This window comes from Macrotis lagotis, chromosome 5 (genome assembly GCF_037893015.1).
Source record: "Macrotis lagotis isolate mMagLag1 chromosome 5, bilby.v1.9.chrom.fasta, whole genome shotgun sequence".
NCBI lineage: Eukaryota > Metazoa > Chordata > Mammalia > Peramelemorphia > Peramelidae > Macrotis > Macrotis lagotis.
The window spans coordinates 69,455,419-69,482,227 of NC_133662.1; the positions used below are offsets into that span (position 1 = coordinate 69,455,419).

At 37.4% G+C, this 26,809-nt stretch overlaps 1 protein-coding gene across 4 annotated transcripts in view; it reads right to left on the minus strand.

The window, feature by feature from the left end:
• The window catches only part of HMGN3 (high mobility group nucleosomal binding domain 3), a 66,634-nt gene extending 41,717 nt beyond the window's left edge, over positions 1-24,917 (minus strand). The window contains exon 1 of one of the 4 annotated variants that reach the window (XM_074237372.1): positions 24,749-24,917. In XM_074237372.1, the coding sequence (XP_074093473.1) occupies positions 24,749-24,763 (15 nt within the window). In that variant the 5' untranslated portion in view covers positions 24,764-24,917. Of the gene's footprint in view, positions 1-23,791; positions 24,128-24,748 lie in introns of those variants that run through there. The other 3 variants (XM_074237373.1, XM_074237370.1, XM_074237371.1) reach the window with 3 other exon arrangements.
• Between the last annotated feature and the right edge of the window lie 1,892 nt (positions 24,918-26,809).

The window sequence follows — 26,809 nt, forward strand, 5'->3', positions numbered from 1 at the left end:
TAGTGTATAAACTGTCCTCCATTCTTAGAATGATCTTCCTGGACTCATTTCTACCTACTGGAATGTCTCTATCCCTTCAGGTTTCAGCTCAAGAGTCATTGCCCACAAAAGGTAAAGCTCTTCTACCACCCCCACCCCCCATAGAATGTAAGTTCCTTAAAGGCAGGAACTATTTTACTTTTACTTTTATATTTGTAGTTATGGTGTCTAAGAAAGTATCTGGTACAAGGTAGAAACTTGTGCTCGAGTTATTGTCAAAACGATCTGGATTCAAATTCTACTTCAGATATGTTCTGTGTGACCCTGAACTAGTGCCTAAAATCCTTCAAACTTCAGTTTTGTCATCTGTATAACAAGCTTATTAATGGCATGAAGAAGGCAGCAAGGTGGTTCAGTGACTAGAGAACTGGCCCTGGAGTTAGAAAGACCTGAGTTCAAATCTAGACTCTCATTCATTGGCTTGTGTGACTATGGGGGCAAGTCACTGGCAAACGGCTCCAGTATCTTTGCTGAGAAAAGCACATGGACAGTATGGTTCACAGGACCATGAAGAATCAGACATAACTCAACAACAATGGCTTGCAGCTCACAGGGGTATTGTGAAGATTAAATGAGATGGAGGTAAAATGTTTTGTGAATCTTAAAGCCTATACAAGTGTAAGCTACTGTCATTACTTGTATTTTCTCCAGTTTCTAATTCAGGAAGTAGCCATTTTAGATGTCTAATAAATATTTATTTAATGAATCACTCAATTAAATGATATTTATTCACAGTTGCAGTAAAAGGATAAGCATAAAGATTTTTTTTTAATAAAAAGGATAAAGATGATCTGAGTTGAAATCAGGCATTTGTGTACTTTAGAGGGGCTCTCAATTGTGGCAATAGTGTGCTATGGACAGTGAAATATGTCATTAAAATACATGAAAATATTAAATAATATATTTAAAGTGCCTACCTTGTTTCCCCTAGCCCTGATTTGAGGGGAAGTAGTAAAGAAAGAAATAAGGGCTTAATGAAGGAGAAAAATTTAGAAGAAGGATTTGCTTTTTTAATAATGGACTAAGAAGAAAAGCCTTTGACTCTTACCCTAACTCTTTCTCACCAGGGAGGGAATAAATGAAGATTTGCCAGGTAAATTCAGGGCATCAACTTAAAAGTGCTGAGACATTAAAATTAGCAATCATTCCAAAAAAACTTTAATAGGCACCTGGAATGCCCTAGGTATAACTTAATCTCTTCTTTGGAAAAGTTGCCAAACCTGTATCTAGCTTGTACTTGCCACTGATATTAACTATCTATTGGTAGTTCAGGGAAACTGGTCTCTATGACTTCTTTCATAGGATTTTAGAGCTTAAGTAGAGGTCATATAGTACAATTTCCTCATTTTACAGATAAGTAAACTGAGGCCAAGAGGTGAAAGTATTTACCCAAAATTACACAGGTTCTAATGGGCAGAAGTAGAATCTGTCAGATCTCACTAATCTGCATCTAAGTGGAGTGATGGATGATTAGGGAGTACCCAGAACAATTTTGTTAATTCCTCAATCAGCCTGAGAAGATTACAGAGCATGGACCTTTGTAGAACCATAAGAGTATTTCTGATGGATGTAAGAAATTTTCACTGGCTTGCTCAGGATCTTTAGGGTACCCTTTTCTCTTAATGACTTCAATCAATCAATCAATCAATCAATCAACCAACCATTCAATCAGGCAATCAGAAGCTACTCTGTGCCATGTACTATGTTAAAGGTAAAGAATGAATCACTGTTTACAATCATAAGAAGCTTCCAATGTAATGGGGTAGATGACAAGTATATAAAAATATTTACAGAATTAAGAACAAAGAAAAAAATTCAAATAAATAGAAAATAGTTAAATACAAAATAATTTGGAAAGAAAGGCACTGGCAGCGGAGGTGGGGGGAAGGAAGCTGGTCAGGAAAACCTCTGAACAGAAACTTAGGCTGCATCTACAGTGAGAAGAGGGATTTTATGAACTGAAGATAATGAGGAAGGGCATTCCAGGCAAGAAACAGACCAGTACAAAAGCAGAAATGGGAGATGACTGAGTATCTGTGTGTGAGGAACAGAGAGAAAAGTCCAGTATGGTCAGATCACAGAGTACAGGAGGAAAAATAATGACCGATAAGGCTAGAAAAATAGGCTAGGGCCAGGATATGAAGGATTTTAAAATCTAGATAGAGGTTAATATTTGATCCCAAAGGCAATAAGGAGCCACTGAGATTGAATGATTAGGAGAATGACATGATGAGATTTGTGCTTAAAGAAAATTATTTTGGCAGCTTAGGTGGAGGATGGGGAAGCGGGGAGAAATTTGAATCAGGAAGACCAATTAGCAAGTTGTGGCAATAAACTGGGTGAGAAGTACTGAGAAATTGAACTAAAAAGTAGCTATATATATGAGTAGAGAAAAAGGACTGAATGTGAAAGAAGTTATGCAGGAAGATTTGTATGTACGATTTGGCAACAGATTATACATAGGGGGTGATGACGGATGAGGAGACAAGGATAATGCCAAGGTTATGAACAGAAGTAAGGAAGTTTGGAAAAGGAGGAACTGAGGAAGAGGGAGTGCAGTTCTGGACATGTTGAGTTTGAAATATCTCCCAGACATCTAGTAAGAAATTTTCTATAGGAAATTGGTGAATGTAGCCTGGAGCTTAGAAGAGAGACTGGGGCTACATAGGTACATCTGTGAGACACTGGACACAGATGAAGAGGGTTGCTTAGATGCTAATGAGGTTGCTGAGAGAGTGTGTAGAGGGAGAAAAGTGCCTTGGACAGGACCTTGGGAAATACTCATTTAGCAGTATGATATAGATGTTAATCCAGCAAAGAACACTGAAGAAGAGAAAATAGAGGGGAAGGAAGAAAACTCAGAGAGTACTGTCAGGAAAACCTAAGAAGAGAGAATATCCAAAAGGAGAAGGTGGTCAAGAGTGTTAAATGGAGCAGATATGTGGGGAAAAACAAAGTCTAAGAAAAGAAAATACCATCTGATTTAGCATTTAAAAGATTATTAAAAACAACTTTCAAGTAACTAAGTCATTAATATTTGAAGTATGATGCTATCTGTGTCCAGAGAAAGAATTGAAAAACAGAAGTATGGAATAATTTATATATATGTATATAACATATACATATATACATACATATATATAAATGTTAATTGTCTGATGTAGCCATCTCTAGGGCAGGAAAGGGGAGAAAAAAAGAAATTTACATGAAAAATTTATTACATATTTAAAAGGTATTGCAAGTTACATATAACAGATTTGCAATTTCATGCATAATTATCTTTTTGTTATTCTAGTGTGTTATGGAAATGCTTGTTTGGTTTATAAATTAAGAATTAAAATTAAAAATATTATTGCTAAGTTAGGAAAGAGGAGTTTTGTTCAAGTTATAAGGTCAAGGCATTTGATTGAGAAAGGGAAGGAGAAATACAGTAAGACAAGCATAAGGGGATGGAAGGGTCTAGTCAAAAGTGGTTTTGTTTTTTTAAAAAACAGTGAAGAACTGTTTGAAGACAACAGAAAAGAAAACCAGTAGATATGAGTATGCTGAAGATGTGATAAAGAAAGAGAGAGAGAGAGAGAGAGAGAGAGAGAGAGAGAGATTGCAACTTGTTCAAGAAGACAGAAGGGGGTGAGTTCAAGTATACCTGCAGGAGATGGAAAGGAGACGAAAAGTTACTTTATCGTCAGAGACTGGTAGAAAGGAGGAGAGAAATGGGGGATCATATAAAGAGGTTTTGAGATGTACAGAATGGGAGAAGAGGGCACTCATGATGAATGGCCTCAATTTTCTTAATCAGGTAAAAGGTTGGGTACACAGCTTAAAAAAATGTTCAGAATAGTTTCAGTGAGGTATAAGACAAGGAATCAATTAGGGAGGAATGAAAGAACTGCCTGGCTGAATTGAGGGTCTAGATCCAACTGGATGGTAGAAGTAGGTCACAATATTTAAGGAGGTTGAAGTATTGGAGAGTTAGGGAATTGAGGGTATATCAAAATTTTTGTTGAAGTTTCATAATATAAGGTCAAACATGAAGAGGAAAACACCATGCCATCATCCACCACTCTCCATTCCTTTACGCAGGTCTCTGATGAGACAAGCTTTCTCCTTCTGTTCAGATTGATCCCTTCTTCTCTGGGAGACTGCAACCTCAAAGATTCTCCTATCCTCTTGAATTTTTAAATACTTCCTATCTACTATTTCTTCCCTACTGCCTTTGAACATGACCACATTACTTTCTGCAGTACAGCTGGTGTAGTTTGGAGAGATGAGGATAAGGAATGCAGTAGGACAGTAAGGAGGAATATTTCCCCATTCTTTCGCACAACAGATCAAAATACAAAATTCTTGAGAGGAAAATTCAAAGACACTGTTATAGAATCTCAAGTTACCATATGTATGGGGTTGGGGGAAAGGGAGAATATTTTGAATTTCTGAGGCAAAATGATCCTGGAATCTAGCCTTCAAACTGGAGGAGGGGAGTTCTTGGGAAGCATCTGGGTAGCCCCCATATTTGAAAATTGAGTTCAGGTACCATTCTGGGTGTGGGGGAAGAGAAGGGGAGAAAGAGTAAGAGAGAAGAGAGGAGACTTTTTTCTCATACAGTGTATTCCTTGGAGAAAGAACCATGTCCCCATGATTCCTGTGTAGTGTTTTACTTAGAGAGCAAAAACCAACTTGAATTGCTTATATGGCTCAGGTCCAGAGTAAATGGGGAACATTTGATCAGCAGTTCCAAAGTTTCTTTACTTAGTTGGGAGAATTAAATGAGCTATTTTAAGTGCTTTGTTTCTTTATCTGTTTTATACATTTTTCTATGATGGGAATATAAAGTCTAACATTCATCCTGTATACTGAATATAAGAGTGAGGGTTGTTGTTATTCCCTTTTTTTGAAGATATAGACATAAACTATTCCTAAATTTTATTTAGGAGTTTTCTTTGGAGTAAAACTATTGGGCAGCAGCAAAAAACTGCATAAGAGAGAAACTGATCTTTTTTGAAGATATAGACATAAACTATTCCTAAATTTTATTTAGGAGTTTTCTTTGGAGTAAAACTATTGGGCAGCAGCAAAAAACTGCATAAGAGAGAAACTGATCAGCTCTCTGTGACTGAAGGATTGAATCTGGTTCATGTGAACCCAGAGCCTGGGTGAGAAGGCCCTTGAGCCAAAAGGTATATGCAAAATTCAACTGAGCATTTCAAGAATGGTGCTGATATCTTTAAATGAATGTTATAGTGAAAATAATAATAATCTGACTGGCCACATGACTATTGATTTCCTTGAGATCAATCAATCAAACAAGCACTTATTAAATGCTTATTACAGGCCAGACACTATACTAAGAACTGGAGTTGCAAAGAATATCTTGATAAATTAAGGAAGACCTTCGACATTGGAGGGAATCTGAGTAGCACTTATGAGTAAGGGTCACACAGACTGGCAGGCAAGGATACTTTGAAAGCTAGAGGATAAATCTGTGAGAGCAGAGATCCATCTGAATTTTGAGTCTCATGGCAATCAAACTGCCCTTCTCACCAAAGTATCTGAAGTACAAATGCCAAGAAAGTGAAGTGAGTTGATTCCTTTTAGCCCTATCTCCCATTAATTCTATGATGACACAGAAACCAAGGTAGTCTAAGAATTTCAGAAAGGAGGAATTGTTGGCAGTCATTAAAAGATAAAATCAGCTACATGAAATTCTAAACACAACCACCAATAGATATTGCTTATATTTATCTAACACCTAACAATTCCATAGTACTTTCACTGATATTATCTCAGTTTTCTCACAACAACTTTGTGTGGGAGGCAGGACCTTACTGTCCCCACTGACAGATGAGAAGACTGAGGCCCACAGCGATAAATTTATTCAATATGTATATTAAGTGGTAGAGTTATGCACAGAATCTTTCTCCCTCCCACTCTAGTTTTCTTCCTCAGATCATATTACTTCTTAATAATTTTAATGAATACATTCATTATCAATAATTCTCAACTAATATATTAAGTTTTAAATTATTAGGTTAATAATAATTAATAGTTTTAGTACATAGAATTAATTTCTTTATAAACTTGCATATACTGCTTGTCCTTATCCAAGTTCTATGTGTGGTTTTTCTTCAGCAGAATGATTCAAGAAAAGATACTTACTTAACATCTATCTAACTTTCAATTTTCATATCCTCAAAATAAAGGGGTTAGACCTCTGAGGTCCATGTCAGTTCCAACATTTTACAATTATTAATATATTTAATATCTGATACTGGAAAATACTTTTTGAAGAAAATATTACTAAATTTAATTTCTAATTCTAGAACTTTACTATATTTTCCTTTTCTCACATTATCCCCCTCCTTTATTTTTTTAATTATGAATTGAACAAATACCAAAGAAAATGATTATTTCCATGTACAAAGCAGAAAAGAAATAGATTAACTGCATATGTGAAATTATGAATCTCTATTATTCACAACTTGCTTTTCCTTTTAAATACATAACAAATTTAATATACTTTCCTAAGAACGAAGCCAATTCTCCAGAACTTTCTATATATGGCGTTGGCAAAGCTGCTAATACATATTACAAAAATATTTAGGTAAAAGTTATTCTGGAACTTTATAGAACCTTCCACTGTAACCACATTGTTGAGCCTACCATTTACCTTTTCTCTTCCTCCAGCTGTTAGAAATTTTACAATCCTGATGACAGGGTTAAATTTTTAATTTCATCTTTACTGGCTCTTTCATACCATACAGTAATCCCTTCCAATCATCTCGTTATCTCACACTCACATGCCCTACTGCTGAGGTAGTAGCTTGGTGGTACAATGTACTAGGGCTTGGAGGCAGGAGAACAGGAGTTAAAATCCAGCCTCTTCATTTATTCTATGCCTCAGTTTCTGAACCTATAAAATGGGGATCTTAATAACAGCTCCCTCCTTCCAGGGTTAGTGCAGGATTGAATGAGATATATATACAGCGCTAAACAATTCTTGGCACTAATGAATGATTGTTTCCTTCCTTCCCACAGAAGCCTTTCCAAACCTCCTCTCTCCTGAATTCTCCAATTTCATTCTAGCCTCACCTTTCTCTCAGCAAAGAAATATATATAATCAACCCTTTAATCAATTGTAAACTGGTAAAATTATGAGCCACTATTTAATACTGTTTGATGACAGAATTTATATAGTGCTATAGGGTTTACAAAGCACTTTATAAAATGTCTCCTTTTATCCTGAGAAAACTTGTTTTTTACTGCTACCCTTATCAGATATGCCTTTGATTCATACAGAGAAGACTCAAATAAAGATTTTGTACAGACCAGAAAAAAGGCAGGGGTTTTGTTGTTTTCTAGGCTTCCATTCTGAAGAGTATTAATAAGTATACAAACCTGTTCCAAGCTCTGTATCTTAATTTCCTTCCAGTAACTTGCATGTCAATCCTTTCTCACTCTCCTCAGCACAAATTTTCTCTCTATATTCATATGTCTCAACATGCCTATAATTCCTATCCTCTTTTTCATTTTACTTTTATACCTTTCTTACAAGCACATCTGTATTATATTGAGTCTCTGTGTAGTGGCTACACTGTCCTTGATGGTAAACAAAAACAAAACAAAAAATCACCAACTTTTCTATTTTTATTCTATATATACATTTATATTCTAACCTAGTGTTCCCTTTGGCAAACATCTTTCTTTATTTGGCAAATAAGTCAAATGTTTGTTGACTAAGGCCCTTTGGGATTATTTTGACCTCTTTATTATAGCACTAGATTTAGCTTCTGTATAAAATTATCATGATCGTGTCAATATAATTTCTGATGTACATTTACCTTAGTTGATAACTTATAAAGTAGTTAAGGACTGAGTTGTTTCAACTCTACACCCTATCTTTTTCTTATTCTTTCTCCTTGAATGTTTACTAATTATGATCTTTACTGTGAGTCAGAGGTCTGATTATGCACAGACAACTGATTCAGAGGTGACTCCCTTATCAGTAAGCAAATCTTTTCTCATCAAAATATGAGCTATTTTATTTTTTTGCAATGTTATTTGGTGTTCAATACATCCAAAACTTAATTCTTTTCTCTAAGAAAACATACATGATATAAAGGCATGAGGGGCAGCTAGGTGGAGCAGTAGATAAAGCTCCCGCCCTGGAGTCAGGAGTACCTGGGTGCAAATCCGGTCTACGACATTTAATAATTACCTAGCTGTGTGGCCTTGGGCAAGCCACTTAACCCCATTTGCCCTGCAAAAAAAACCTAAAAAAAAAAAGAAATGATATAAAGGCATGAGGCTTCTTTACAATCTACACATCTTTACAATCTACACATTTCTTTTTCCTTTCCTACGCTCTTCATTTTTAAACACCTTTGAATACTGCAGAATGAATTGATTCAAATTAGAAGGTCTTACAAAGTTCTTCACTGAATTTCTCTACTTCTTTATCCTCAGCAACTGATATTGGTATACAAGTTGCAATTAGTTTCATGGTGATCACTTTGCAAATATTTATGATCAGTACTAAAATATAAGATAATACATTTTCTCTGAAATAATGTTCCTTATTGCCTTTGGATATACAAAAAAGGCAACTCCATTCTCTGCCTCTTTAATGGGGATTAGTGACCTATCCTACTGAGTTGCAACATTTTTTTCCTGCCTTTTTTTTTTTTGGCAAGGCAAATGGGGTTAAGTGGCTTGCCCAAGGGCACACAGCTAGGTAATTATTAAGTGTCTGAGACGGGATTTGAACCCAGGTACTCCTGACTCCAGGGCCAGTGCTTTATCCACTACGCCACCTAGCCGCCCCCCTGGTTTTTTTTAATAGAAAGAATGTATATATTAGATTAGAATGATTCAACTCCTCCAGAAATACATCCACTAAATGAAGATCTCATGTTAAGTATCAGCAATCAAATTAAAGATACTCAGGACATTCTGTTCCTTTTTTCCTGGCAATTTGCCACCACCTTTGTAGAAACTATAGGGGTCAACACAAGATAGAGGGAAACTTTTAAAAGTTTCTTTGTTAGACAGGCTGTCATGGTCAAAAGTGTTTTATAAAGCATTTCAAAGTTTGCAAAGTCCTTTCCAAACTTGTATTATTTAATTGTTAAAATAAACCTAGGAGGTAAGTGCTATTGTTGCCCATTTTATAGATGAAGAAATTGAGGCAAAAGTAAAGTGACTTACTCAGGGTCATACATACATGGAGACCAGATTCGAACTCAGTTTTCCCTAACTCCAGGTCATCATTTCTTGAATGATATCCAAGCACAATAAATACATATTATTCTCATTCCTACTACCACCACCTACTTTCCTTATCAATCTGCTAATTTCTGAAATCTTTGACATCTGTTTTTAATTATATACATATATATATGTTTATATGAAAACTTAATACCCACCTACACCCCCCCCTTTATTTTTTGCCTCCCCACCCCTGGTACTACTCAACCTTCATTACATACATACATAGGTACATACATATTCACTCTTTAAGGAGGGAAATTCAATTAATAGAGGCTAAAGAGTAGTTTATAATGCTCCTGGATAATGTAAATTTGTAGAAAAACCAGAAATTAGGACACAGGTAGAAATACACACTGAATTGAAGACAGAAACAAATATCCTAGACATACCACATTAAAAACTGATTGATTATACTGATTTGGCTCAACAAATTCAGAAGAAGCTCCTAATATAGGTAGTCCTATTTAAAAAAAAAATCTTAATTTAAAGGTACCAGAATCTTACTACTCAACAAAATAAAAATGTTTATCTTATTATCTCCAATCCAATTCTGTGAATTTACTATGGCACCCAAAAATCATGAGGTGGTCTTACTATATAGCATATAACATGGACCTGGAATTAGAATCAGTAAATAGATGTATATTTAGATATCTTGCTATTGTAAGTACTGAAGTCAATATCAAATATCTGTACTTTTGTAAAGGCAAAATTTTAGACAAATGAACTAAATTATTTTCACTGTCATTTCTTACTAAGGTTGCCAACCAGCTAATATTTAACTAGCTTGATTCCCATTCATTTTATCATAGAAGCTGAAAATGTGCTCTTATTTGTATTATGATAAAAAGGATTTTTTGCCTTTTTAAAATGTAAATTCTTATTTCTTATTCTTTTTATTCGTCGAACTCAAGGTGGAATAACTCAAGGTCTCTTATCTCTTTTCTTATTACAACCTGTTCATTCTGTTCCCCTTCCCTTCTCTTTGCCTCCCAAATTCCTCTCCCTCTCCCAAAACTTACTATCTACCCACACAGCTCCCTTCATTGTTTACCTCCCCAACCCCTGTACTACTTAGACTCATTAGGACTACCAGTCATAAAAATCAACACAAGTGTTCACACCACTTGTATGAGATGGGAATCATCAGCTCTAATCAGATACTTTCTGTCAGAACATGAGCAAGTTCTTAAGTAATGCTACAAGACTATGATTTTCAAATGAGTGGTGATCTGCATCAGAGGGGATGCCCACAATGGGAATTCCCTATACTGAAAAAAACCCATAAGGATAAAAGTATATACATATTTTATATTGATACCAGAGAGATACAAATGGCAAGTAATAACTACTAATATAGACGGACTCCCAAAGTCTTAGTATCATTTTTATAGCCTAATACTGTTCTAAGATTCCTGAGTCATTTTATATATAAAATATGAAATTATTTTTGAATCACTCTGGTTTTCTACTCTTCACTTAAAAATAATATATATTAGAGAGTTCAATTTTTACACTGTGTTAGTTACTCTGTGGGACATAAAGTCATAGTTCCTCTTCTTTAGGAGCTTAAAACCTTCTTAGGGAAGCAAGAAATATAAGCACATACAAACAACTAAAACACAAAACAGGATTTGCTAAAAGCCACCAGTGGAAGACAGATGCTCTCCCACAGTTAAGAGGAATGGATTTCTCAAACAAAGCTTCATGGAAATAGTAAAGCTTGAGCTGAGTCTTGATACATGTATTGACAGGATTCTGAAATAGCAAGGAAGAAATGGGGAACTATGTGATAAAAACTACAATGATGTTATAGTGGAAAAGCCACTGGAAGTCCTGGGTTCAAATCCCACTACAGATACTGTGTGACCAAGAGAAGACATTTAACTTTAATAGGCTTCATTAGTGAATAGAAGGTAGGGCAATAGAATTCCTAAGACTCAAGTTCAAATTTGACCTCAGACACTAAAAAGTTCAATGACCCTGGGCAGATTGCTTAATTGCTGCAATAGTTTTCTCCACTGCAAAATGGGAATCATAATAGCTTCTATCTTTCAGAGTTTTTGTGACGATCTAATGCAATGATATTTGTAAAGAATTTAGCAAAATGACTGACATAGCAGACCCTTAAAATTTTAGTTTTCTTCCCCTCCCTCACTCTTACCCCATTCTTTAAACAATAGTGTTAGGCTCAATGGCCTTGAAGGTCCTTCTGACTTTCTATCAACAATCCTGTGGAGGACAATGAAACAGCCTGACTGGAGTAGATAAAATTTGTATGGGCAAAGAATGAAGCCATATAAATAGGTCAGGACTAGATTACAAATGATTTGAAATCCAGACAAAAAAGTATGAGATATTATTTAGCAGGCAATGGACAGCTGATGTACCAAAATCTGCCTTGTGGTTTGTGTGTGTGTGTGTGTGTGTGTGTGTGTGGGTGTGGGTGTGTGAGACACACCCACACACACGCAGGATATACAGCACTGTGGACACATTTGGACCCACAGTTTAGACTATATGTTCCTGGCAGGAAGAACTGTTTCATGTTTTTTTATTTTTGTATCTCAAAACTTTAAATAGGAGAAGGCATCTTATAGGTCTAATCTGGTACTACATATATCATTGTTGCTTAATGACTAAAACAGGGCAATATTCACTATAAAAGCTCCAAGGGTCCAAATTATTTCAGTTCAAGCACATGGGCCAAATTTCAATATCAAAATTTATTCACTATAGCCTTTTGCTTCTCTTTGCAGGCAAGGATTGGGTTTGTGTTCCTAAGCATTTAGCACAAAAGCTTGTATGTGGTAGGTACTTAATAGATATTTGTTGAATTGATTAAAATAATTTGTTTTATATTTAAAGTTATTAAGTGTTTTCTCATTATTTTCATTTAAAATCTCTCTGATTATGTATATGACTTCATCCAATCATTCATGATCAGCTACATTAGAAAAGTCTGATTGTTCTATAAATAAAGGGGAGGGGGGTAGAGTTGGGCTGGGAAGCAAGAAGTACAAGAGAGCTTTATGTTGCTCACCCCAGCAGTTAGATTTTTGTACATGCTCCCATGACTAGAAGAAAATACAACAGGCATTCATAAATGTCTGTCTAGAAGAGTCTAGAACTCAACACTTCATTGTTCAGCTTTTGTTATCTGAACACACAAGTTTCCCCAGACCCTTTCTAGTCCAGTCACCACCAGAGCATGCACATTCCCTACTTCTATTTGTATTAGCAAATAAATACTAGGGCTGATAATCACTTAAACCTCACAGACCCAGAATAAAAGGTATTCAGAGAGTATGAAAAGCTAGTCATCACTCATTGTCTCCTGAAGTGTGGGTTTCAGAAATGTTCCATCAAGAACAATAATCTTTTCGATTAAGATAACTAAGAATAGCATATTCATAGGGAGAGAGATCCAAACTCAAATGAGAGCTGAAAGAACAAAACATAAGATCGTCAATATGATACAAAGTGATAGACAAAACAATATAAGGCAACATCATCTTTGGTGACTTTTGGCAAAAGAAAAATAACAACAAACCAAAACCAAAGCATTTTCCAGAATTCTGATTTATAGGAACATAAATTACTATCAACCTATGGGAAAGTTTCCAGCATTTATGGAAGGATCTTAACAATTCCTGTAGGTCTCAGTAAAGTCTTGAGGGGCTTATAAAGTCCAAGATTAGGAGGATGTAGGATAGGGTCTGGACCTGTAAATACATCTGTGTAAGGAAGCCCATGTATTGTAACAGGGCGTTACCTTCTTTGCAAATTAGTTGCAGTATTTTCTACAGCACACAATTTTCCTCATGACATGAAGATCTGGATTCAAAAATCAGCCTGGACACTACCTACACAGTCTTTTTTTTTTTTTTTTTAGGTTTTTGCAAGGCAAACGGGCTTAAATGGCTTGCCCAAAGGCCACACAGCTAGGTATTAAGTGTCTGAGACCGGATTTGAACCCAGGTACTCCTGACTCCAGGGCTGGTGCTTTATCCACTACGTCACCTAGCTGCCCCCCTATACAGTCTTGATTGGAATTCTGTTGGAAGGGGTGAGGGGTTCAAATGAATGGCTTCTAAAGACCCTTCTAGCTCTAAATGTATAATTTTATGATTCTAGAATTTAAGCCAGAATAATAGAGCCTCTATTTGTCAAAGTATGATGGGGGGAAAAATCGCCAAAGAACATATTAAAGGGGAAAAAAATAAACAAAGTTAAGTTGTTCTGGACTAATGTGGACAGAATGAGGACCTCTAGTTTGGATAACAGAATCTTGTCTGGAAGCAAGATTCTTCTTCCTGAGTTCAAATCCAGCCTCAGACACTTAAAGCCTCAGTTCCTCATCTGTAAAATGAGATAAAAATGAGAATGGCAAAGCACTTCAATATCTTTGCCAAGAAAACTCAAATGGGGTCATGAAAAATAAAACTCAACTGAAAAAACAATAGTTTAAATATTGGAGAGGCATAGTGAGATCATGGTTTATTAGTCAAAAATTCAAAAAAGAGCACCAAATAAGAATAAAAAGAAATAAATATAAACTACTTAAATGCTGATTCTTCCTAGGGAAGTTAAGCCAAAATTCATAAATATTTCAAGCAGCCAGGGAATCAGATTCAGGATTATACAAAGCAGGTGCTTTAGGAGAGAAAATCTTGGAATACAACATTCCAAAAAGAAAAGTTCATTAATATACAACAAAGAATAACTTAACTTGTAAGACTAAGTCTAATCTAAGAGTGGGGAGGGAATTCAAATTTAATGGGAAAAGATGACTTTTAAGAATTCCTGGTGAAAAGATCAGATCTGAGTAGAAACTTTGAAACAAGAATATCCAGAATCAAGAAAGCTAGAAAAATAAATAAAGATTAATAATTAGGTGATTAATTGCTTCTATTCTAATAAGGGAGAAAAATCAGTATTCCTTTAAAGGTCACAGAGGGCCGGGGATACTTTCGTTCTTTTCAGGTATTCTTGAAAAGGAAAAAGAGAGGAGGAAGGAAGAAATACAGTAGGAAAAAGGAAAAAAGGGAATTACATTGCCCAACTTTTATCTCAATCAGACAAAGGAGGGTTGAATATACCCCCTCCCCACACACACAGCCCTCATGATTTTATATAGAAATATACTGAATTTCATAGGGAAACTAATATGGACAGGGAGATTGGGGAAATAATAGTCACAAGAGAAACACAAGAAAAGGACAGTGAAGAGGAGCTGTGGAGAGAAAGCAGATTACATATTATAGGTAATTACAGATCACTAATACTTAGCAAGCTCCTGTCACCACTTCTTTGTAAAGAGGCAGGATATAAAATGATACAATGAAAGGAGGGCTAACTATAACCAAGAACATGAAAGGGATAAACTCACTCATAAAATGAAAAAAGTATAGCAGAACAAATTAAAAAAGTAGAATGTAAAATAGGATGTTGTAAAAAACCCATTTGAAAACATATTGACTCATGATTAAAATAATGGCTTGGAAGATTATGATACTTCAGATGAACTAAAAAACTCAGAGGTAGCAACCATGATGTCAGACCAAAAAAAGTTTAAAAAAATTAAAAGAGATAAACAAAGAAATTATATTATGTTTAAAGGAACAATAGATAAGTAACATAAATAATGTATATGCACTATATGCACTTATGTTCACATTTATTTAATGAGTTGAATTACTACATCAAGTTTAATAATTTAATTTTCAAATTTTATTACATTAAAACTAATGTTTGGAGACTTCAAAATATCCTTTCAATTTATCTAAATCTAATTAAAATACATAAGAAAGAAATTCAGAATTTGAGTTGAATTTTAGAAAAATTAGATTATACATTTCTGCAGTTACTGAATTTTAATAGAAAGAATATTTATAAATTATGTGTATAATATAAATATGCACATCTGTGTGAATATTTGCATGCATATGCATATATATGTATAGGCATATAACTATAGCTATATCTATCTATGAGTGCATATATATATATACATATATATTGTCGATGACATTTTTAAAAGTGACTGTGTTTGGACATAAAAACTACATAAATACAAAAAAATTATCAAACATTGTATACCAGCTATGATGCTATAAAAGTGATCATTAATAAAATATATTTGAAAGAAAGAATTCAAAATTAAATGGAAATCAAATAATTTAATCCAGAAGAATTAGTCAAAGAACAAATCATACAAATAATAGATAATTTCATTAAAAAATGACAAAATTACTAGATGGCATACTAAAATTTTTGGGATATAACCAAAGCAGTTCTAAGAACAAAATCTGTATTTCTAAAACCTTTCATCAACAAAAGAGAATGAACCAGATCAATGAATTTAGCATGCACTACAAAAAAACTAAAAAAAGCAACAAATTGAGAAACTTCTACTACATACCAAAATAGAAATTCTGAAGATAAAAGAGATTAACAAAATTGAAAGCAAAAGAAAAAAAAAAAAAAAAAGAACTGATGTATAAAACTAGGTACTATTTTTTAAAACAGAAAGACAATGAGCTAGCCTGCTTAAAAAGAGAAAAGAAAATTAAATTGCCAGATAAATATGATTAGAAAAAATTCATAACAACTGTAAAGGCAATAGAGGAAATTATTAGAAAATATCTTGTACAATCTAAATGGATAAAAAAAGCATAAAATATCAATAAAAGATTATACTCAGGTTAACTGAAGAAAGAAAATTTAGCTCATTCTCAAAAAAGGAAACCAAACAAACAATAATTTTTTTCCAAAGAGAAAAAATGTACAAGATGATTGACAAATGAATTCTATTAAACATTCATGGAATAATTAATTTCAATATTACTTACACAGTATGCAAAAGTGGGAAAATCAGGGAATGATTCTACCAAAATCTTTCAATGATAAAAATATAATCTTGATAACTAAACAAAAATTTTTTGATGGCTATTGTTGCAAAAGTTAACATTAGCAAAAAAGCTATAGTAACATATCTAAAAGATTATATATTATGATGAGTTTGGATCTATACCAGGAATATAGGGCTGTCTAAATATTAAGATAATTAAACATAACATTCATATTAATAAAAATATAAAAATTATATGATCATATCAACAGGTACAGAAAAAAACTTTTAAAAAATACAACACCCATTTCTAGAAATAAACACACTTTCCCTTAACATAGTAAATAGTATTTTTCAATAATCAAGAACCATAATTATGTGTTATGGAGAAACATTATGAGACTTTTTTAGTAAGATGAAGGGCAATAGTGGCCTTTATATTTTTTTACGTAGTGCCAGAAATACCAACCATGGCAATAAGGCAATTATAAAGCAGATAAGAGGAGCATAGGCAAAACAGAAATAAAATTATCTCTTTTTGAAGATGATGTGTAGGCTACTTAGTAAGCCCTGAAGATTGAGCTAAAATTTAACTGAAAGAAATAGTAACTTCAGCAAAGTAGCAAAATAGAAAATAAATCTACATAAATCTTTTTTTTCTATCTACTACCAACAAAACCCAACAAGAAGAGATAGAAAAAGTTCTATTCAAAATAACTAGAGAATACCTCGAATATTTAGGAGTCTACTTAACAAGAAATAAACAGAAACTATGAATATATAACACTCTTGACAGAAATAAATCAAAGAGATATTAATCACTCATGGTTGGGCCATGCTAATATAACAAAAATGATAATATTACCTAAGTTAATTCATTTATTCAATGGCATGACAATCAAGCTGCTAAAGGATTATTTTGTAAGGCTAAAAAAACCCAATAAAATTCATCTTAAGGGGGCAGCTAGGTGATGCAGTGGATAAAGCACCAGTCCTGGAGTCAGGAGTACCTGGGTTCAAATCCGGTCTCAAACACTTAATAATTACCTAGCTGTGTGGCCTTGGGCAGGCCACTTAACCCCATTTGCCTTGCAAAAACCTAAAAAAAAAATTATCTTAAGGGAATTAATGAAAAAATGTTGGAAAGAAGGGGGCTTAGTAGCATCAGAAATCAAACTATACTATAAAGAAATAATCATTAAAATGATTTGATTCTGATTAAAAATAGGGAAGTTGTGTCAGGGAAACATATTAGTTAATACAAGCTGCAGAAATTAACAAACATTATAGCAAAACTTTCAACAAATCCCCAAAGAATAGATCCTGGCATAAGACTCATTATTTGGCCAAAACGACTAGAAAAATAGCACAGCTAGGTGACACAGTGGGTAGAGTGCCCCATCTGGAGGGAGGAAGGCATAGCTTCCTGAGTCCAAGTGTCTGAAATATTGGCTGTATAATACTAGACAAGTCACTTAACCCTTTCTGCCTCAAGCTTTCTCATCTGTAAGATGAGTTAGAGACGAAAACAGCAAACCATTCCACTATCTTTGCCAAGAAAACTCTAAAAGGAGTCACAAAGAGTTGGATATGATTAAAATAACTCAACAACAACAGTTGAGAAAACAGGAAAGTCAACTGGCAGAAAATTAGGATTAGGCCAAAATTTTACACCAAACACCACAATATACTCCAAATGGGTATGACTTAGATGTGGCAAATTTTATATCACATACAAAAAAAAAATAGGAGCAGGAAAGGTGATCTCTTTTATAATTATGAATCTGGGAAGAGTTCTTGAGCAAACAATGTCTGGAAAGGATCACAGGAAAGAAAATGGGACAATTCTGATTACATAAAATTGAAAAGTTTCTGCACAAACAAAATCAATGCAATTAAAACTGGAAGAAAAAAATCTTTACAGCAAGATTCTCTTAAAAGGTCTGATGTTTAAGATGTATAGGAGAATTTAATACAAATAAGACAATTCCCCAAAAGATAAATGGTTAAAAGGATAGGAATAAGTAGTTGTCAAGGGAAGAAATACAAGTTAGCAACAACCACAGGAACAAAAGCTTCAAATCACAAATAATTGAGAAATGAAAATTAAGAAAACTGGTTCCACCTTACATCCATCAGCTTGGCAAGGATGACATGAAAGGGAAATCACGTTTGTTGGGGAAGAGGAGGGAAGTAGGTTAGGAGGAGAAGTACACTAACGAATCATTGTTAGATCTGTGAATTATCATAACCATTACAAAAAAGTAATTTGGAACCATACCTTGCAAAAAAAATCTCTAAATCATGCATATCCTTTGACTTAGGAATACCAATACTAGGTATATATCCCAAAGAGATCAAACAAAAAAATTAATATATGAAAGAATATTATAGCAGTACTTGTGGCAAACCAGTGGAAACTTAAGGAGGTGTCTATCAACTAGGGAAATGGATGAACTAATTATGGCATATGAATATAATAAAATAATATTTTATTGTAAGAAATGATGAAAGGGACAAATCTGGAGAAAGTTGAAATGAAAAATGAAGTCAGAGAAGACCAATTTATGTGATGATTATAAAATTTTAAAGAAAAGTAATTTTTCAAGAGAGGGATTCTGATCAATGTAATGGCTAATTAATATTAGAAAAGACCAATGATCAAACATGCAACACACTTTCTCAAGGAAATAAACTGAAAATGTAATATGAGTCATACATATTTAGACATGGTGAATGTGTGGATTTTTTTCCCCCTTGACTGTACTGATTTATTACAAGGAAAAATTTTCTTTTTATAAAGATTGAGAGAGAGGAATTTGGGACACTTGGGGCCAAGTGATGACAAAAGGGGAAAAAAGCTCATTTAAGAATTTTAAAAATGCACATAAAATAATAGAAGGAAGTTCAGAGCAAGTCACAGACAAGCAGGACAATTTTTACCCCCAAGGCAATGGGGTTAAGTGGTTTGCCCAAAGCCACACAGCTAGATAATTATTAAGTGTCTGAAGCTGGATTTGAACTCAGGTACTCTTCACTCCAGGGCCGGTGCTCTATCCACTGCGCCACCTAGCCACCTCAAGCAGGACAACTTTTAAACTAATTTTGAATTAATACCTTTTTTAAAAAGAAGCTATATAGGGGCAGCTAGGTGGCACACTGGATAGAGCACTAGTCTTGGAATCAGGAGGACCTGAGTTCAAATTTGACCACAGACTTTTAATACTTGCTTAGCTGTGTGACCTTGGGCAAGTCACTTAACTCCACTGCCTTGCAAAAATCATTTTTTAAAAAAACTACATATAATAAAGACCCATAGGTTCACACAACTTCTCTATTCTATCAAGTTCAAAATATCTAAAAATTGAATTATTATCAGAGATGGTTCTCTAGGGGAAAATCTAGGCAGTGTAAAAACAAAAAATTAATGAAGATATATCAAAAATAAAGTCATTTTAAAAGATCATCCAGTCCAGTCCTTTTTATTTAAGAGTGTGAAGCAACTGAGGAATAGGGAAGTTTCTGCTTTTCCCCACAGCCACATAGGTAGCAGAGAGCTGAGCCACAATTCAAATCCATTTGTACCACTGACTCAGATCTATCATTTTTTCCAAGTTGGGTATTACCCTGATCTTACCCAACCTTCATGGCTTAACTAAAGTTCCACCTCCTTTTCCCTATTCTGTCAAAAGTATTTAAAATATGATACACAATTGAATACAACCATATAGTGGCCCATACTGTTTACTATTAGCTTTAAATTCTGAATGATTCTATGAGCAATTTGACATTAAGGACCTCTTTATTTCTTTTCTCTCCAAGATGCCATATACAAGGATCGGTTGAGTGCATGATTTACATCTGATAAATGCTTGTAGAATTTAGAGTCACATCTTGCTTTTCTGAAAGATTGTGGGGAGGGGGGGGAATCTTAAATTGTAGAGCTCATAGCCTTAGGACAAGAGTCATCGAATCCTAATTTAGCTATTAGTTAACTACTTATTTGAAATTGGGAAAATCACTTAATCATTCTTGGATCCAGTTTCATTATCTATAAAATATAGTTGAAAATGGAGTCAGAAAACCTGAGTTCAAATCTGGTTTTTGTCACATATTGCTTTGGGTAAGTCATTTACTCCTAGGACCTGTTTCCTTATCTATAAAATGAGAAAGCCGGAGACTGGATGTCAGTCTTTCAACCTTGATCCCATCTCCTCTAGGAGCTTGCATTCTCATCTCTGAACTCTCCCAATCAAAAGAATGGCTTCTGCCTATTCCATCCACTAAAAAAAAAAGCAAACACAGGAAAAACTCTGTCTGATTCCATCATCTCCTTACACTATATCATGCTATATCCCTCTTCTCTTCTACTGCCAAACTCTTAAAAAAGCACCGCTTATACTTACCATCTCTTCATCACCCATACACACCTCAATACTTTGGAATCTCACTTAAAGTTCCCAAATTCACCTAAAAATGTTCACTGTGAAGCTTACAAGAATCCCATTACTGCTAAATTGGTCATCCCTTTCTTGATATTTATGCTCTTTGATGTCTCTTAGAAACTTTTGAAACTTATGGCCATCCCTACCCCTTCTTAGGTATGCCTTTTTACCTTGGTTTTTCTGTGACAACTCTCTCTTTCTGCTTTTCCTCTTACTCATCTGACCTCTTCCATAAATAATCAAGGATCTTGTGCTATCCTTTAACACAGGTCTCTCTCAGAGAGACCTCTTCTTAGTCCTAAACAAGCTCTTTTGGAAGTATCTTTAGCTCTCATAGGTTCAATTAACTAAACAAATGAACTAAATCTTTCTCCAAAACTCCTTGTATATTATTGTTGTTGCTGGACCTTTCTTCCTAGATGTGCTGTAGCCAACTCAGACTTAGCATGATCAAAATTAAACTCTTAATTTACGCCCCTTAACTCTACTATTCTACTGAAGGAATCAACACCCTCTCATCCTCCAAGTTGGTAACCTTCATATCATCTTCATTCTTTCTCCTCCTCCTCCTCCCTCATCTCCTCCCCCTCCCCATTTTCAACTAATTGCTAAATTTTGTTGGGTCTATCTACTCAACACATTTGTCCACTTTCTTTACTCATATAAGCCCTCTTTTTTTTTTAGGTTTTTTTTTGCAAGGCAAATTAGGATCACAGATATAAAACTGAAAGACATTTTAGAGCTCATCCAATACACCCCCCCACCTTTCTGCAGTTTTTGAGGAAAATGAGATGAGACAAGGAGAGGCCAAGTGATATGCCTAAGTAAATCACTGAACCCGAGTCTTTATCCTTTATGCTATGCATGTCTCACTTGGTCTCCCTTTTTATAATCTTGTTTAATCTATCTTCCATACAGATGCCAAAATAAATATTCCTAAATTAGCATATAACTAACTAACATAACTAGCACATAATTTAATCAGTGCCTGTAGGCTAGAAAACAAACTCCATAATTTGGTATTTTAGTCCTTCCTCAATCTCATTCACAGCTACTTAGCCTTACTTCATAAGGCTTCCCTCATTAGAAATGCTATGACCCTTTTCTACTGCCATTCCCTGAAACCTATATTCTAGCTCCTTCCTCTGTCCATTCAAAGAAACCATTCTTTATGCTTGGGAACTACCCTTCTTTACTTCTGCCTCTCAGTATTCCTTTTCTTCCTTTAAGATTTTCAGGTACCAGCTATGCTTGAAACTTAACCAGATCTACCCAAATGTTGGTATTTTTGTTCTTTCAATTTTCCTTTTTATTCTTCTGTACATGCATACTCCTCCTTTAGAATGTAAGTTCCTTGAGGACAGGGGCTAAATTTATTTTTGTCTTTGCTACCTCAGAGCTGAACAAACTGCCAGGATACAGCGACATGTAAGCAATATTAGATAAAAGAAGTCCAAATCAATGAAAAGCTGTAAGGTAGATTTTCTAAGTCTTAAGGCAAACACCTAAGAAGTGTGTGAGGATGAAAGCTCTTACTTCTCTAGAATAATCAGGAAATCATGGAGAAGACAGCGCTTTGAGCTGAGCTCTGAAGCAAGTTAGGAATTCTAGGTTATGGAGATGAGGGAGTGTATGCTCAGCAATGGGACAAAGCCATAGAAACAGGAAGGACTTAAAGAGCTCCAGTGAGTCCAGAATAGAAAATCTTTCCCACTTTTCTAGTCACTTAACTCCTTTATACACATTCCGCAAACCAGCAAAATTCTTCACATAACAAAATTTATCTTCAATCCCCATGCCTTTGTCCTCCAGACCTGGAAAACTATACCCACTCACCTCCACCATTTAAGTTCCCTGCCTGAACTCCTTCAAGACTCACCTCAAATCCCACCTTGCATGGAAGGCCCTGGATGGATCCCTTGTGCCTTTCTCTCTGAAATCTGAAACAGTATGGATCTAGTCTCACTTTATCTTTTATCTCTATGTTATGTTTCCCACATTAGAACATATACTTCTAGCACCTAGAACATAGCAAGCCCTCACAGTAAGCCTTGTTGGTCAAATGGCTTGACTGAGATGGAATGGCATGGTTGAGAAATAGGCCAGTTGGTTGGAGAAGGGAAAAACCTTAAGAGGGTTCAATTGTAAAAAGGTCTAGAAAGGAAGCAAAATTGTGAAGGACTCAAATTGCAAAATGGAGGAGTCTGTCTTTTATCCTAAAAACAACAGAGAGTCACTGAAGCTTTCTGATTAAGAGCAAAATTTCTGTATTATTTAAAAAATTATATTTGGGAGGGCTCTGGTGAAATGGAATAAATGCTGGCTTTGTAATCAGAGGACCTGGGTTCAAATCTCAGCTTTTGCTACACTGCCTTTGTAACCCTGGAAAAGTTATTTAATCTCTCTTTTCTTTCTACTTTTTTGTTTTTTGCAAAGCGAATGGGGTTAAGGGGCTTACCCAAGGCCACACAGCTAGGTAATTATTAAGTGTCTGAGACTGGATTTGAACCCAGGTACTCCTGACTCCAGGGCTGATGTTCTTCTACTCACTGGGCCACCTAGCTGCCCCTAAAGTTATTTAATCTCGATGGCCTCAGTTTCCTCGTCTACTAAAATGTATTATCAAACTCAAATGGAAACCGAGTCACTAAACTGAACATAAGGATCCTTGCAGAGCACATATTGATTTAGACCACATATGAACATTATCTGCGTTTCATTTTATTTTTTAAGTATTTCCCAATTCCCAATGTATACCATGGAAACAATTTCCCAATTCCAATTCAATCTGGTTGGGAGCCCAATTGTGGACTACTCGGACTATTTTGACACTTCTGGTCAAATGGCTCTTTTCTGCTCCAAATTTGACCCTTAAATTTGATAATGAATTCCGGCGCTTCTCCGCTCATAGACCTAAGATTACAACGTGACAGACCACCGGAGGGCTGGATGAAGATGGACAGATAGGGGCTGAATTGGTGATTGTATTCCATTTGGAAACTGTCCGAAGAGGAAACTCCCTCCCTCTGCCAGTTCGGATCAACTTATATTATATTATAATACATATATATACACACACTCAAAGGTAGTTTCCAGCCTTTTTGCGCCCCTCTCCCTCCCCACGGCATTGGGTGGTGGGATACGGGTGGTCCACCTCCGGTCCCGTTCCCTGCGAGTCGGACCCGACCTGGATTCCTGGGAGCTGCGGAGGCCGGCCCGGAGCCCGGAGCCCGGGGCCGGGGCCGGGGCCAGATTTCGGGACGCCCATGGACACGCAGTCTGCGCGCCTGGTGTGTGCGCGCACAAAGAAGGTCCGGACGCTGCGCCCGCATCCGCCACGGTCCCCCCTGGCCCGGGGACCAGACAAAGCGGGCCGAGACTCTCAACTTTGTCCCCGCGGGCCGCCCCTGGCCCGGGGCCGCCTCCGCGCCGCTGCCCTGGTGCCCCGCTCGCCTGGCGAGGCAGCATCCCTGCCCTCCGGACGCGGGGCTGCGGCGGCCTGGGCCCCACCGGGGGAAAAGTAAAGTACGGCCGGGAGGGGAGGGAGCGCCGGCGACCCCGGGGCAGGGCGGGAAAGAGCCGGGCTGCGGGGGCCGCGCCGCCCCGGAGCTTCGCCCCGTCCCCGAGGGCGGGGGCCCCGCCTGACACGCCGGGCGCGTACATACGGGTCTGTCACATAAGCGGCGGGGAGGGGGAGGGGAGGAGGGCGCAGCTGATTTTTAAACATGGCTTTCCCCTGGCTCCAGCCGCGCGGCCGGGCCAGCACCCCCACATCTGGAGGGGCCCATCCTCCCCCGCCCCCCGGATGTGAGCCTCGCTTTGTGGGTGTGTGTGTGTTTGCCTCTGCCCCCCCTCCCTCCAGCCGGGAGTTTGCGGGGAGGGCCGCTGGGGGAGGGGAGGACGGTGCTGGGGTCCCCCCCGGAGGGTGAAGGCTGCCTGAGCCCTCCTCCCCCACGCTGCGGAGAAAGTGTGGATCCCGCCGAGAAGGCGCCGGGAGGGGGAGCGGGAGGATGGAGAGCTGCAACAGGCAGCGGCAGCCGCCGACACCCACAAAGCCGTTTGTGCGGGCGCCGGGATCCCGGGGCCCCCCCGGCCAAGCTTGGGGAAGGCCCTTTAGGGATCAGCCCGGGGCGGCCAGGCTTACCTTTCTCTTCGGCATAATGGCCCCTGTTCGGGCTGCAAAAAAAGTAACGCAAGGGAGCTGGAGGCGCGGCGGCGGCGGCGGCGGCGCGAGCGCAGGCACTGGCGGGCGGCGGCGGCGGCGGCGGCGGCAAGCAGCGACGGGGCCTCTCGGGTGACCCGCACCGACCCGCCGCAGCTCCCCCCGGCGCTAGCACACCCTCACCCTCGCAACACCTCCAATGACGCTGCGAGCCCGCCAGCCGCTCGCTCCCATTGGCTGCCGCGGCGTTCTAAATTCCAGGACGGGGAACGCCCACCTCGGCGGAGGGCTCGGAGCGGGTGGACTCCGGGCCCGGCGAGGGCCACTGGCCCGGCTACGGAGCATGCCCCGTTCCGCTTGTGGCCCGCTCGGAGCCGGGGGTCGCACCGTGCGGACGCCGGCCTCCCCGGCTCTCAGCAGCCCGGGGCCAGGCTGCGGCCGTGATGGGGAGGAGCAGAGAGCCCGCTGGAGACGGGGGTTCTAGAGTGTAAACAAACAGCGGGCAGGCAACAAGTCCCCCCGGCCGGAGATGCCGCTGCTTGCGAGACGTTGCCTGCCTCCGTGATGGACACCTTGGTTCTAGTCCTGGCTCTGCTACGGACCAAGTCTGTGACCTTGAGGAAGTCTCCCAGGGCCAAGCGCTTGAAGGGGGGGGGGTTCAGAGATCTCTTAGAAACCGAGCACCCCAAATGAGCAAAACAAAACAAAAATTACGGAGAGCTTATTATATGCTAACTGCAGGGATTAAAATAGAACCTCTCTCTCTCCCTCTCTCTCTCTTTAACTTTACATTCCAACCGGTGATAAAGGAGAGTGGTGTCCAGGGAGGCATGTTTGTGTAGCACTCTATTTGATTTCTGTTTATAGATCCAGAATTAGAAGAGAAAGAGAATGAGAAGAGAGCCCTCAACGTCTTTACAGGGCGATGCATGAAGATGACTGAGGAGGAGTGCGGTGCATCTGGGTTCAGCTAGATATAGTGAAGGTTCTGTCTATCCATCGATCCAAAGTCCAAAATGGGAATTTGGAATGGTTAAAAAGCAGGCAAGTGACTCATCTAAGTGTAAAGAGAACTGAGATTTACTCATCGAATCCAGGGTCATGGTGTAGATTTATAATTCTTGTCTATTCCCTGAAGGAAACGAATCACTGATTCCTTCCAGATTCTGTGAGAAGAAAAGGAATTCATGCTACAGTTAGAAGCAGAACAAGGAAGAACAGGTGCTAAAGGACCTCGATTGACAATGTTAATTTTTTTTTGAAAAGGTAGGAAATTTCTCCAGCCTCTGTAATGAAAAGCCTCATTATTTTTTATTTTATTTTTTTAATTAAGGCAATGGGGTTAAGAGTGACTTGCCCAACGTCACACAGCTGGGTGATTGTTATTACATGTCTGAGGTCACATTTGAATTTAGATCTTCCTGACTCTGGGGCCAGTGCTCTATCCACCGCACCACCTACCTGCCCCATAGAAGCCTTATTTTAAAGATCAAATTTACATATATATATATATATATATATATATATATATATATATATATATATATATATAAAACTCAGTAAATTGTCAATCAATGAATATGGTGTTACAGAATTTAAATTGGGAAGGACATCAAGGGCCTTCTAATAATCCGAGACATACTTAACTGGGATGCCTCCATCACTAGATTAAGTTTTCCAGCTTTTGCCTGAAAAATTGGTGTGAAGGGGGATCCCCATTGGGATAGCTTTAATTGTAAAGATTTTCCTTTTTTCAAACCTCAATTCACTTTTTTTGAAATGTCTAACCATTGTTTCTGATCCTGCCTCCCAGGTCAAGCAGAACAGGTCTATTTTCTACATAACTTTTCAAATACTCAAAAATTACTTTCATACTCTTCTCATTTCAAGGATAAACATCTCCAGTTCCTTTAAGGAATCCTTCTATGACATGATCTCAAGGATCTTCACCATTCTATTTGTCCTCTCACATTCTTCAGCCAAGTAATATCCTTTCTAAAATGTAGTTATTATAAGGAAACTGGCATAAACACAATATTCCAG